The 15,178-nt window shown below is 42.8% G+C and overlaps 1 protein-coding gene across 6 annotated transcripts in view; it reads left to right on the forward strand.

Moving 5' to 3' along the window:
* The window catches only part of TPX2 (TPX2 microtubule nucleation factor), a 71,357-nt gene that overhangs the window by 23,121 nt on the left and 33,058 nt on the right, over nucleotides 1-15,178 (forward strand). For all 6 annotated transcript variants that reach the window (XM_033186053.1, XM_033186054.1, XM_033186049.1 and 3 more), the window contains 4 exons: nucleotides 470-592; nucleotides 7,962-8,088; nucleotides 12,595-12,723; nucleotides 13,788-13,907. In XM_033186053.1, coding sequence (XP_033041944.1) covers nucleotides 470-592; nucleotides 7,962-8,088; nucleotides 12,595-12,723; nucleotides 13,788-13,907 — 499 coding nt within the window. The remainder of the gene's footprint in view (nucleotides 1-469; nucleotides 593-7,961; nucleotides 8,089-12,594; nucleotides 12,724-13,787; nucleotides 13,908-15,178) is intronic.

A 15,178-nucleotide genomic window follows, 5' to 3' on the forward strand; every position in this document is an offset into this window, starting at 1 on the left:
TTTCACCATGTTGACCAAGATGGTCTCGATCTCCTGACCCTGTGACCCGCCCACCTTGGCCTCCCAAAGTGCTGGGATTACAGGCGAGAGCCACCACGCCCAGCTGGTTACGGTTTTGTTTAAGAGGAACATGATGTATTTAGGGGGTAGATAAAGCTAATTCATGTTTGTATGACCCTAAATGGGTACCAAACAAAGATAAGGAGTTACTCACAATGCAGAATCTGTACTTTTTCTTTTTTATCATACATCGTTTAATGTTGCCAGTTTTTTAGTGATTGTTTTTATAGTCTATGTCTGATGTGTAATGTATACTTTTTCTTTTGATTGCTAGAACTTTGCTTGTACTTGCCACATGAGTTGGAAGTGTACTGGTACGGAGCTGTAGTTTGCATTTTAAGTGCGTGATAGTGATTTGTTTTGCTTCCTTGCTGATTGTTTGCACAGTGATGATCTTCCCTTTTCACAGAGGAGAAGGCCAATTTGGAGAATAAGTTACTGGGGAAGAATGGAACTGGAGGGCTTTTTCAGGGCAAAACTCCTTTGAGAAAGGCTAATCTTCAGCAAGCTATTGTCACACCTTTGAAACCAGGTAAGAAAACATCTTAGAAAAAAGCTCTTTGACAGAATGGTGGGACAGTGTCTTAGAAGCCTGAGGATCTGGGAAAACTACCTAAATGTTCTCTTTATTATTGGTGAAATGGGCTAATTCATTTCATGATGAATGTAAAACTAACAATGTGCTACACTTAAAAAAAATTCTCTTGGAGCTTAAGCTAACAGAATTTTTTTTTTTTTTTTTAAAGGTGGGGTCTGATTCTGTCACCCAGGCTGGAGTACAGTGCCACAGTCATAGCTCACTGTAGCCTCAAACTCCTGAGCTCTTAGTAGCTGGGACTACAGGTGCTCACCACCATGCCTGGCTGATTTTTAAAAAATTTTAGTAGAGGCCGGGCGCGGTGGCTCAAGCCTGTAATCCCAGCACTTTGGGAGGCCGAGACGGGTGGATCACGAGGTCAGGAGATCGAGACCATCCTGGCTAACACGGTGAAACCCCGTCTCTACTAAAAATACAAAAACTAGCTGGGCGAGGTGGCGGGCGCCTGTAGTCCCAGCTACTCGGGAGGCTGAGGCAGGAGAATGGCGTAAACCCGGGAGGCGGAGCTTGCAGTGAGCTGAGATCCGGCCACTGCACTCCAGTCCGGGAGACAGAGCGAGACTCTGCCTCAAAAAAAAAAAAAAAAAAAAAAAAAAAAAAAACTTTAGTAGAGAAGGAGTCTTTGCTAGCCAAGCTGATCTTGACCTCTGGGCTTCAAGTGATCTTCCTTCCTCAGCTTCCCAAAGTGCTAGGATTACAGGTGTGAGCTACTGTGCCCGGAGGCTAACAGAATTTTATTGCCCGATACATAACCGTTTTCTTTTTATGACAAGATTTAATGTAACCTAACCTGGGTCTGGGTGGGAAATAAAATAGCGAAAAAGAAGACTGTACTGCTTGCCATTGTACAAGAATTATCTGAGTTATGTATCTGATTTTTTTTTTTTTTTTTTTTTGAGATGGAGTCTTGCTTTGCTGCCCAGGCTGGAGTGCAGTGGCACGATCTTGGCTCATTGCAAGCTCCTTCTCCTGGGTTCACACCATTCTTCTGCCTCAGCCTCGCGAGTAGCTGAGACTACAGGTGCCGGCCACCACGCCTGGCTAATTTTTTGTATTTTTAGTAGAGACGGGGTTTCACTGTGTTAGCCAGGATGGTCTGGATCTCCTGACCTCATGATCTGCCTGCCTCGGCCTCCCAAAGTGCTGGGATTACAGGCGTGAGCCACGGCGCCCGGTCGATATTTATCTTTCTATGCCTACTTATTTCACTTAATGTAATGTCCTTCAGGTTCATCCATGTTGCTGTGAATGACAGAATTTCATTCTTTTTTATGGCTAAATAGTATTCATTGTATGTATATGCTACATTTTATCTGTTCATCTGATGGATACTTCAGTTGATTCCATATCTTGACTATTGTGAATAGTGCTGTAATAAACATAGGACTGCAGATAGATATCTCTTCGATGTACTGATTTCCTTCTTCTTAGATATATAACCAGTAATGGGATTGCTGGATCATATGGTAATTATATTTTTAATTTTTTGAGGAGCCTCCATACTGTTTTCCGTAATACCTGTACGAATTGACTTTACTACTAACAATATATAAGAGTTCCCCTTTCTCTGCATCCTCAGAGATGCAGAGAAATTTTAACATTTTTCATAGTATCCATTCTAACTGGGATGAAAGGCTATCTCATTGTGATTTTTAATTTGCATTTCCCTGATGATTAGTGTTGTTGAGCATTTTTTCATATACCTGTTTGCCATTTGTATGTGTTCTTTTGAGAGATGTCTATTCAGCTCATTTGTCCAGCTGTTGAGTTAGAGTTCCTTGTGTATTCTGGATATTACTCCCTTCTTTAATGAATAGTTAACAAATATTTTCTCCCATTCTTTAGTTGTCTCTTCACTCTGTTGATTGTTTACCCTGCTGTGCAGAAAGTTTTAAATTTAATATAATCCCATTTGTCTACTTTTGCTTTTGTTGCCTATGCTTTTGAGGTCATGTTCATAGAATCTTTTCCCAGAACCATGTCCTAAAGTATTTCACCTGTTTTTATTTTATTACTTTATTTATTTTATTTTTGAGACAGTCTCACTCTGTCACCCAGACTGGAGTACAGTAGTACTATCTCAGCTCACTGCAACCTCCACCTCCCAGATGCCCCAGCCTCCCGAGTAGCTGGGACTACAGGTGCGCACCACCACACCCAGCTAATTTTAGTATTTTTAGTAGAGATGGGTTTTCGCCATGTTGGCCAGGCTGGTCTCGAACTCTTGACCTCAAGTGATCCACCCACCTCAGCCTCCCAAAGTGCTAGGATCAGAGTCGTGAACCACCGCGCTCGGCCTCCCCGATGTTTTTAGTTGTTGCATAGTTTAAGGTCTTACATATCAGTCTTTAATCCATTTTGAGTTGATTTTTTTTTTTTTTTTTTTGAGACGGAGTCTTGCTCTGTTGCCGGGGCTGGAGTGCAGTGGCCAGATCTCAGCTCACTGCAAGCTCCGCCTCCCGGGTTCACGCCATTCTCCTGCCTCAGCCTCCCGAGTAGCTGGGACTACAGGCGCCCACCACCTCGCCCGGCTAGTTTTTTGTATTTTTTTTTTTTAGTAGAGATGGGGTTTCACCGTGTTAGCCAGGATGGTCTCGATCTCCTGACCTCGTGATCCGCCCGTCTCGGCCTTCCAAAGTGCTGGGATTACAGGCTTGAGCCACCGCGCCCGGCCGTTTTTTTTTTTTTTTTTTTTTTTTTGAGATGGAGTCTCGCTTTGTCCCCCAGGCTGGAGTGCAGTTGCACGATCTTGGCTCACTGCAAGCTCCACCTCCCGGGTTCAAGCCATTCTCCTGCCGTAGCCTCCTGAGTAGCTGGGACTACAGGTGCCCGCCACCGCGCCCAGCTAATTTTTTGTATTTTAGTAGAGGTGGGATTTCACTATGGTCTCGATCTCCTGATCTTGTGATCCGCCTGTCTCTGCCTCCCAAAGTGCTGGGATTACAGGTGTGAGCCACCACGCCTGGCCTTGAGTTGATTTTTGTATATGGTAAGAAATAGGTGTCTGGTTTCATTTTTCTACATTTAAATATCTAGTTTGATCAGCACCATTTATTGATTTTTCAAATTTAAATTTTATTTTAGAGATGAGGTCTCACTCTATTGCCCAGACTTGTCTCAGAATTCCTGGGCTTAAACAGTCCTACCACCTCAGCCTCCCAAAGCTAGCACCATTTATTGAAAAGACTGTTCCTTCCCCAAGGAATGTTCTTGATGCTGTTGTCAAAAATCAGTTGGCTATAAATATGTGGATTCATTCCTGGGTTCTCTATCTATTCCATTTATCTGTGTGTCTGTTTTTATGATAGTACCATGCTATTATGGTTACTTTAGCTTTGTAATGTATTTTGAAGGCTGGTAGTTTGATGCCTCCAGCTTTGTTCTCTTCGCATAGGATTAGTTGGCTACATGGGGTCTTTTGTGGTTCCATGTGAATTTTAGGATTTTCTTTCTTTCTTCCTTTCTTCTTTTTTTTTTTCTTGAGACAGAGTCTTGGTCTTGTTGCCCAGGCTGGAGTGCAGTGGCGCGATCTTGGCTCACTACAACCTCTGCCACCCGGGTTCAAGCGATTGTCCTGCCTCAACCTCTGGAGTAGCTGGGATTACAGGCATCTGCCACGACCCCCAGCTACTTTTTGTATTTTTAGTAGAGATGAGGTTTCACCATTTTGGCCAGGCTGGTCTTGAACTCCTGACCTCAGGTAATCTACCGGCCTCAGCCTCTGAAAGTGATGGGATTGCATGCATGAGCCACCGTGCCTAGCCTGTTTATACATTATTTATGGCTGTTGTATTCTTACTAATTTTTCTTTCCATTTGTTTCATCAATTAGAGAGAGAGGTAGTGAAATCTCAGACTGTATGGATTTGTCTTTTTATAATTTTTGCTTCATGTAGTTTGAAGCTACTATTAGATGCGTAAATGTTTAGGATTGTTATGTCATCTTGATGAACTGGCCACTTTTATATATATATAATTTTTTTTTTTTTGGTTGGACGTGATGCCTCACACCTGTAATCCCAGCACTTTGGGAGGCTGAGACGGGCGGATCACAAGGTCAGGAGTTCGAGACCAGACTGGCCAATATGGTGAAAACTCATCTCTACTAAAAAATTCAAAAAATTAGCCGGGTGTGGTGGTGCACACCTGTAGTCCCAGCTACTCGGGTGGCTGAGGTGGGAGAATCGCTGAAACCTGGGAGGCGGAGGTTGCAGTGAGCCAAGATCATGCCACTGCACTCTAGCCTGGGCTATAGAGCAAGACTCCATCTCAAAAACAAACAAACAAAATATACATATATACACACACACATATATACACAAGCATATATATATGTGTATATATATGTATATATACATATATATGTGTGTATTTTTTGAGACAGGGTCTCACTCTGTTACCCAGGCTGGACTGCAGTAGAGCAATCACACCTCACCGCAGCCTCTACCTCCTGGGCACAGGTGATCCTCTTACCTCAGCCTCTTGAGTAGCTAGGACCACAGATGCCACTACCATGCCCAGCTAGTTTTTGTATTTTTTGTAGAGACAGGATTTTGCCATGTTGCCTAGGCTGGTTTTGAACGCCTGGGCTCAAGTGCTCCATCCACCTCAGCCTTCCAAAGTTCTGGGATTACAGGTTGAGCCACCGTGCCTGGCCCCACTTTAACAGTTTGAAATGATCTTCTTTATCCCCACTGAAGTTCTTTGCTCTGAAACCTACTTTGCCTGATATTAATATAGTCACTCCAGTTTTCTTTTGATTGGTATTAGCATGGTGTGTCTATATTTAAAGTGCATTTTTTATAGGCAGCATATAATTGGATCTTGCTTTATTATTTAATATTATTGTCACTGCATTTTAATTGGAATAAGTGCATCTATTTTAGCTTTGACATGCTATGCTATTATTTTGTGTGTGTGTGTGAGTCTCTCCACCCCAAAAATATTTTTTTAGGAGATGAGCCAAATGATTGTTCTCTGAAATGAATAATGCTTGAACTATGTTTTCATGGCCTATCTTTTCTTCCCTGTCATCTTGTTGCAGTTTAATTCCTTTATCAGGGGTCAGTTTATATGCTATGTGATTAAGTGCTGTTTCTTCCATGAAGCCTTTACTTGATTGTTTCTTTCTTACTCTGTTTTGGTTTTTTTGTTTTTGTTTTTTTTGTGCAGACAGGGTCTCACTGTGTCACCCCATCTATAGAGCAGTGGCATGATCACAGCTCCCTGCAGCCTTGATCTCCTGGGCTCAGGTGATCCTCTTGCCTCAGCCTCCTGAGTAACTGGTACTACAGGCACATTCCACCATGCCTGGCTAACTTTCTCAGTGTTCCCATAACACTTTTTTCTATTTCCTTAAAAATGTTTATCAAGGCTGGGCTGGTAGTTCATGCCTGTAATCCCAGTACTTTGGGAGACCAAGATGAGAGGATTGCTTTAGCCCAGCAGTTTGAGACCGACCTGGGCAATATAGTGAGACCCCCATCTCTATATAATATTGAAAAGCAAAAAAAAAAAAAAAAAAAAAAGTTTATCAAAGTAAAACATGGCCACAGTAACATCACAATACTTAGAGTTTATGTTAAAATAACCCCTTCCTCTTCTCATCCCTATCCCCTGTCCTTTTTCTCAAACTCTTATTGGTTTTATTGTTGTTATTTATTTATTTATTTTTTGAGACTTTGAGTCTCACTCTGTCCCCCAGGCTGGAGTGCAGTGGCGCGACCTCGGCTCACTGCAAGCTCTGCTTCCCGGGTTCACGCCATTCTCCTGCCTCAGCCTCCTGAGTAGCTGGGGCTACGGGCGCCCGCCACCACACCCGGCTAATTTTTTGTATTTTTAGTAGAGATGGGGTTTCACTGTGGTCTCGATCTCCTGACCTCGTGATCCACCTGCCTCAGCCTCCCAAAATGCTGGGATTACAGGCGTGAGCCACCGTGCCCAGCCTGTTGTTTTTATATTTTGTTTTACAAGTGGGATCTCACTGTGTTGCCCAAGCTGGTCTCAAACTCCTGGGCTCAAGTGATCTTCCTGACTCTGTCTTCCCAGTAGCTGTTTTAACCCACTATTTTAACTTGTGCGGTTACATTCATAATGCCTGATAGTATGATTATATCAGCAGTATTTACAATGTTATGATTATGTAAATATTGTTCAATGCCAAGTCAGTAACTGTGATGCAGTTGCATCCCTTCTTGGCTCTCTTTGGCTGTGTTTGGTTGTATTGTCATAACTGCTGAGCCACATAAAGATGATTCTGACATCAAGAGATCAGTGGATTTACTTTTCTTTAAACTTTATCAATTTCTTAAATTTCTGCCACATTTTATCTTGCTTCATATTGGACAATGACCCTTGGAAGTTATTACTGCTTTTTTGGGAGAGCATTATTATTTTTACTGTCTTTTCTGCCTTGTTTCCTGAACCTTATATCTTTCTTCTGGATATACTCCTTCATTATGCAGGAGTGCATCCTGAGGAAACTTTCTTAAATTAGTACAGGAGAGGAAAACTTTGAGTTCTTATATATTTGAAAATGGCATTGTTCCACTTTCATATACAATTGAAAGTTTATCTTAATACAGTATTATAGATTGCAAATTTTTTTTTTTTTTTTTTTTTTGAGACGGAGTCTCGCTCTGTCGCCCAGGCTGGAGTGCAGTGGCCGGATCTCAGCTCGCTGCAAGCTCCGCCTTCCGGGTTTACGCCATTCTCTCGCCTCAGCCTCCCCGAGTAGCTGGGACTACAGGCACCCACCACCTCGCCCGGCTAATTTTTGGTATTTTTTTAGTAGAGACGGGGTTTCACCGTGTTAGCCAGGATGGTCTTGATCTCCTGACCTCGTGATCCGCCTGTCTCGGCCTCCCAAAGTGCTGGGATTACAGGCTTGAGCCACCGCGCCCGGCCGCAAATTATTTTTTATCACTACTCTAAAGACATTGTTCCTTTAACTCCTATTTTTTTGTATTGCTGATGAAAAATTCGGTGCTTATCTAATTTTCCTTACTTCGTAAGTGATTTTTTTTCTTCTTTATGGAAGCTTTCAGAACTTTATCAGTGTCCTGAAATGTCATGAGATTGTGTGTGGGATGCTTTTTTTAAAGGTAGTACCTTAGGCTGGCGAATAGGTAAGCCCCGGATACATCATTTCTGTTTCAACCAAAGTAGCTTTTATAAACTGGTTCTTCTTATAAGATTTAACTGGAACTAAGGATTCTGTGGCTTAGACGGGGTGTGTGTGTGTGGCTCATCTCCAATTATTTTCCTTGGGATTTGAGTGCTGACTAGCTTTTGGTCTCCCACAGTTGACAACACTTACTACAAAGAGGCAGAAAAAGAAAATCTTGTGGAACAATCCATTCTGTCAAACGCTTGTTCTTCCCTGGAAGTTGAGGCAGCCATATCAAGAAAAACTCCTGCCCAGCCTCAGAGGTAAGACTGTTTAGAATCTCAAAATGGTAGTTATGATAATAATGTTCAAAGGATAGTTACTGGACAGAGCATCTGTTATGTGTCCATACTGTGTTTATGGACACATTTGTGTTACTTTTTTTTTTTTTTGAGACGGAGTTTCGCTCTTTTGCCCAGGCTGTAGCGAAGTGGTGTGATCTCAGCTCACTGCAACCTCCGCCCCACCATGTTCAAGCAATTCTCCTGCCTCAGCCTCCTGAGTAGCTGGGATTATAGGCACCTGCCACCACACCCGGCTAATTTTTGTATTTTTAGTAGAGACGGGGCTTTGCCATGTGGCCAGGCTGGTCTCAAACTCCTGACCTCAGGTGATCCACCCGCCTCAGCCTCCCAAAGTGCTAGGATTATAGGCGTGAGCAACTGCGCCTGGCTATGTTAGCTTTTAAAATCCTCATAATATGGGTTTGTGTGGGCCGGGCGCGGTGGCTCAAGCCTGTAATCCCAGCACTTTGGGAGGCCGAGACGGGTGGATCACGAGGTCAGGAGATCGAGACCATCCTGGCTAACACGGTGAAACCCCATCTCTACTAAAAAAAAAAAAATACAAAAAAACTAGCTGGGCGCGGTGGCGGGCGCCTGTAGTCCCAGCTACTCGGGAGGCTGAGGCAGGAGAATGGCATGAACCTGGGAGGCGGAGCTTGCAGTGAGCGGAGATGGTGCCACCGCACTCCAGCCTGAGCCACAGAGCCAGACTCCGTCTCAAAAAATAAAAAATAAAAAAATAAAATGGGTTTGTGTGATTGGTATAAATTAAAAAAATCCGTATAACATTTATGAGTTGTAGGTAATATGCTTAATTAATTTATAGATAAGGGCTCAGAGATACTAAGTTGCTTGCTTAAGGCAAGTTTATTTCAGAGCCAAGATTCAAACCCTTATCAATCTGTTTCCAAAGGCCTTGTATGGATATAGTTGTTATATCTTCCTGATGTCAGATATCTTTGTTCTTCTGTATTACTTTAGCTTTTTTTTTTTTTTGAGACAGGGTCTTGTTCTGTCACCCAGGCTGGATCTGGAGTGCAGTGGTGGCACATAGTTCACTGCAGACTCGAACTCCTGGGCTCAAGTGATCCTCCTGCCTCAGCCTCACAAAGTGCTGAGACCGTATAGGCATGAACCACTGCATCCAGCCAAAACACAAATTTTTATTTTATTTATTTTTGAGACAGAGTCTTACTCAGTTGCCCAGGCTGGAGTGCAGTGGCATGATCATGTCTCACTGTAGCCACAACCTCCTGAGCTCAAGCAGTCTTCCCACCTCAGTCTCCTGAGTAGCTGGGACTACAGGCACAAGCCACTGTGCTCAGCTAATATTTTTGTATTTCTTGTTCAGAAAAAGTTTTACCATGTTGTCTAGGCTGGTCACGAACTCCTGAGCTCAGTGAACCCACCCACCTCTGCCTCCCAAAGTGTTAGGATTACAGGCGTGAGCCACTGCACCCAGGCCAGAGTATGAATTTATTTTTTAGTTTTTATTTATTTATTATTTATTTATTTATTATTTTTTTTGAGGCAGAGTCTCGCTCTGTCCCCCAGGCTGGAGTGCAGTGGCCGGATCTCAGCTCACTGCAAGCTCCGCCTCCTGGGTTTACCCCATTCTCCTGCCTCAGCCTCCCGAGTAGCTGGGACTACAGGCGCCCGCCACCTCGCCCGGCTAGTTTTTTTGTATTTTTAGTAGAGACGGGGTTTCACCGTGTTAGCCAGGATGGTCTCGATCTCCTGACCTCATGATCCACCTGTCTCAGCCTCCCAAAGTGCTGGGATTACAGGCTTGAGCCACCGCGCCCGGCTAGTTTTTATTTTTTTGAGACGGAGTCTCACTCTGTCACCCAGGCTAGGGTGCAGTGGCCGGATCTCAGCTCACTGCAAGCTCCGCCTTCCGGGTTTATGCCATTCTCCTGCCTCAGCCTCCCGAGTAGCTGGAACTACAGGCGCCCGCCACCACGCCTGGCTAGTTTTTTGTATTTTTTTAGTAGAGACGGGGTTTCACCATGTTAGCCAAGATAGTTTCGATCTCCTGACCTCGTGATCCGCCTGTCTCGGCCTCCCAAAGTGCTAGGATTACAGACTTGAGCCACCGTGCCCGCCTCAGAGTATGAGTTTATAATCAGGGTTTAGTGTTTACCCTCTCTGTGGTTCTCTTGCTTCTGAAATTTTGCCTCAAAAATTTGATTTTTTTTTTTTTTTGAGACAGGGTCTTGCTCTCTTGCCCATGCTGGTGTGCAATGGCATGATCTTGGCTCACTGCAGCCTTGATCCCTCAGGCGTAAGCAATCCTCCTGCCTTAGCCTCCCAAGTAGCGGAGGCTACAGGTGCAGGGCACCACGCTCAGCTAATTTTCGTATTTTTTGTAGAGATAGTCTTGCTATGTTGTCCAGGCTGGTCTTGATCTCCTGAATTCAAGTGATCTGCCCACCTATGCCTCCCAGAGTGCCAAGATTACAGGCGTGACCCACCATGCCTGGCACGTGCCATCTTTTTTTTTTTTTTTCCCCAGACGGAGTCTTGCTGTGTCACCCAGGCTGGAAGAATGCAGTGGCGCAATCTCGGCTCACTGCCACCTCCGCCTCCTGGGTTCCAGTGATTCTCTTGCCTCAGCCTCCCAAGTAGCTGGGACTACAGGCGCCCATCACTACGCCCGACTGATTTTTTTTTTTTGCATTTTTAGTAGAGATGGGGTTTCATCGTGTTAGCCAGGATAGTCTCTATCTCCTGACCTTGTGATCTTCCCGCCTTGGCCTCCCAAAGTGCTGGGATTATAGGCGTGAGCCACCGCAGCTGGCACAGTAGGGAAAGCTTTCTTTTTTTTTTTTTTTGTTTTTTGAGGCGGAGTCTCGCTCTGTGGCCCAGGCGGGAGTACAGTGGCCGGATCTCAGCTCACTGCAAGCTCCGCCTCCCGGGTTCACGCCATTCTCCTGCCTCAGCCTCCAGAGTAGCTGGGACTACAGGCGCCCGCCACCTCGCTGGGCTAATTTTTTTTTGTATTTTTAGTAGAGATGGGTTTTCACCATGTTAGCCAGGATGGTCTCGATCTCCTGACCTCTTGATCCGCCCGTCTCGGCCTCCCAAAGTGCTGGGATTACAGGCTTGAGCCACCGCGCCCGGCCGGGAAAGCTTTCTTAAACAGGACACACACAGAAAAGCACTGACCATAATGGGGGGGCAGAGGTTGATAAATTCAAGCACATTTACCTAATTAAAAGGTAAAGAGATGAAAATCCAACCCCTAGAGTGGGAGAAGCTATTTGTAACACATGAATCCTACAAAGGGTTTATATCCAGAGTATACAAAGAATTACAAATCAATTAGTAAAGAATTGACAAGCCAGTAGAAAACAGGCAAACGACTTGAACTAGCACTTATGAAAAGGACAAACAAATGGCCGATAAACATGTGAAAATGTACTCAGTTTCACTGATCATCAGAGAAAAACACATTAATTTCATAAGACCCACCAATCTTATTTTTTTTAATAATAGCTAAAATGAGGAGATAACTCATCAACAATAGACTGAATAAATAGTGGCATATCCCTAAGATGAATATTATACAGCAATGAAAGTCAATGAATTAGAGCTGTGTTAATTGATGTGGTTGAATCTCACAAACATAAAGTTGAGTGAGATAAGCCAGAAAAAGAATACTTGTAGTAGTCTAGTTACATTATACAAAATTTTTTGTTTTTCTTCAAAACTAGCATACCATGTTTATGTAATACATGCTTATTTGGTAAAGCAATAAGGAAATTATCTAATGATCACACTTGATGTGAAGATAGCAGTGGTTGTCAGCGTTCTGTATCTTGGCCTAGTTGGTGATTTCATAAGGTCTTCCACTTGGTAGTCATTTAACTATTTTTATTTTGGGCACTTTTTGGTATGTATTAGATCTGTCATTATGCTCTTTGTTTTGTATTCATCTTATTGATTTATTTGTTTTTAGACAGAGTCTTACTGTGTTGCCCAGGCTGGCATGCAGTGGCACGATCATGGCTTATTGCAGCCTTGACCTCCTGGACTCAAGTGATTCTTCTGCCCCAGCTTCCTAAGGATTTAGCACCACAGATGCGCACCACCACTTGGGACTAATTTTTTAAAAATTTTTTGTAGAGACAGGGTCTTGATATGTTGCCCATGCTTGTTTGAACTCCTAGCCTCAAGCAATTCTCCTGCCTCAGCTTTCCAGAGTGCTGGGATGACAGGCATGAGCCACCATGCCCAGCCAAGTTTTTCTTTTTAATCACTTTACTGAGGTCACATTTATAGACACCAATGTATTTGAGAACTAAAATGTTATGGTTGAATTTAAAAAACTATCAACAAGAGAGATCAGATTTTTAGAGTGGAGAGAATAGCACTCCATTTTATTGCCCTTTGTAGTTTGACATCCTTTCACATTTCTGAGGAACATTTAGATATCTGTAGTGTATATGTTTATTATATATTTTGTCAATTTCTCTACCATAGAAGATCTCTTAGGCTTTCTGCTCAGAAGGATTTGGAACAGAAAGAAAAGCATCATGTAAAAATGAAAGCCAAGAGATGTGCCACTCCCGTGATCATCGATGAAATTCTACCCTCTAAGAAAATGAAAGTGTGAGTAGCCACAACTTCTTACTGCCAAGCGTAGACATATTGTACCTTGTATACCACTTGTAAGTTTCTTTTCTGAGTTTACACTTTAGATTGAATAGGATAAAATTAAAAATGGTACATCTGCAATATGTTTGGTGCACCTCAAGCTTGAGAAATGCCTAAAACTGTGACCATGGTGAGGTGAATTGTTACATGTGTCCTGGAGGGCACTCACATCTTAGCTGGCATAGGTTTTACCTCTTTTTGTTTTTATGGTTAATAAGCAGCATACATGATGTTTGTTCATATTTTTATTAGTTAAGAATATATTTTGCTGCAAGTAATAGTCTATTCAACTGGAGTGGTTTAAAGAATAATGAATTATTTGTTCACAGAGGTCTAAAGTGGTTAGCTGCTGGCTTTGGTTCAGTGGCTGATTTTTAGCTTTTTTTTTCATACTTGCTCTTCAAGATGCTGCTCTGTATTTCTTAGCTTTTTTCTTTTGCTTGTTGTCTCATTGGCACAAGATGGCTGGTATATCTCTAGGTGTTATATTTATGTTTAAGAGAAGAAGAGAACAGTAAAGGAAAAAGGGCAGCATCTATACCAGGAAACTTAAGTCTTTCCCAGCAAACCTTAAATTTCCTTTCATTTGCCTAGACTTGTGTCACTTGGATTCCCTAGTTGCAGTAGAGGCTGCTGAAGCAAGTACAATACTTACTTGTAGTTTAGTGCGTTGATGCTCCTCCTGAAATTGGGGTTTTATTAATAAGAGAATAGATATCGGGATGGTAATTAACTCTGCCATTTGATCGTTTGATGGTGAGCAGTTAGAGTCCCTCCTTACTCTTCTGAACCACCACTAGGTAACTCTTATCTTGATAGAGGTTGGCTTTCTCAAAGTTTACTCATTGAAGCCATAAGTATATATGATGTAATGATACTATTGGAAGAATCGTGGTCAAAGCATGCTTGTTATCCTATAGAATGAGAAAAGTTAATCCATATGCAGTAGATTTGGGGAGGAGGGTACAGGCTATGCTTCAGGGAATTGAAAACATATTTTTTGTTCTTTTGAACTCAAGTTCTAACAACAAAAAGAAGCCAGAGGAAGAAGGCAGTGCTCAAGATACTTCTGAAAAGAATGAATCTTCCCCAGAGAAAGCCAAGGGTAGACATACTGTGCCTTGTATGCCACCCATAAAGTAAGTTTCTTTCCTGAATTTAAACTTTAGAATGAATGGTGTAAAATTACAGACTTACATCTCCAGTCTGTTTGGTGTACCTGGAGGTTGGGAAACTCCTGAAGCTTTGACCATGGTGCAGTGAGTTGTTACATGTGTCCTGAAGAGTGCTCAGATTTTTAAATTTTTATTTAATTAATTAATTTTAAAGACAGGGCCTCATTCTGTTGCCTAGGTTGGTGTGCAGTGGTGCAATCATGGGTCACTGCATCCTTGACCTCCTGGGCTTACCTGATCCTCCCACCTCAGCCTTCCAAGTAACTGGGACCATAGGCATGTACTATCATGCCTGGCTAACCTTTTTTTTTTTTGGCGACATAGGCTCACTCTGTTTCCCAGGCTGGAGTGCAGTGGCACGATCTTGGCTTACTGCAACCTCTGCCTCCCAGGTTCAAACAATTCTCCTGCCTCAGACTCCTGAGGAGCTGGGATTACAGGTGTGCACCACCACACCTGGCTAATTTTTGTATTTTTAGTAGAGATGGGGTTTCACCATGTTGGCCAGGCTAGCCTCAAATTCCTGACCTCAAGTGATCTGCCCACCTTGGCCTCCCACAGTGCTGGGATTAGAGGTGTGAGCCACCATGCCCAGCCTACCTTTTACATGTTTTTGTAGAGATGGGGTTTCACTGTTTGCCTAGGCTCTCAAACTCCTGGCCTCAAGCAATCCTCCTGCCTTGCTCTCTCAATGTGCTGGGATTACAGGTGTGAGCCACAGTGCCTAGCTGGTGCTCAGATCTTGAACAGTCAGAAAAATATACTGTTGAAGCAAATTTAAAAGAAATATAAAAGGAAAAAGTTAGCAATGGTTCTTACCATGTAAATTGAACATTTCTTATTTTTCCAACCTCCCTGCTGGGTTTTACCCAAGCCAGCATACATATTTTCACAATCAGTTAATATAAAACCTTGGGTTCTGCTTTATGGACTTGCCATGAGACTATTTCAGATTTTGTTTCTGTGCTGCTACAAAATCTTCACATTTATCCTTTTTTGATAGATTAATATTCTATCAAATTATATTTAATTATTTTCTGTTGAAAATGTAGTTTCCAGCTTTTCATGATTATAAGTAATCAGTCAACAACTTTATAGGCAGAGCCATTTCTTTGAGTGATCTCCTCAGAATAAGGAAGGAGAAATTCCCCACAGTGAATGACCAGTTTTGTCAGTGTTGATATTTATTGCCAATTTTACTTCTGAAGTGGAAGTACCAATTTATAGTACCATCG

The sequence above is a fragment of the Trachypithecus francoisi genome, unplaced genomic scaffold (genome assembly GCF_009764315.1).
Source record: "Trachypithecus francoisi isolate TF-2019V2 unplaced genomic scaffold, Tfra_2.0 Lachesis_group21, whole genome shotgun sequence".
In the NCBI taxonomy this organism is placed as follows: Eukaryota; Metazoa; Chordata; class Mammalia; order Primates; family Cercopithecidae; genus Trachypithecus; species Trachypithecus francoisi.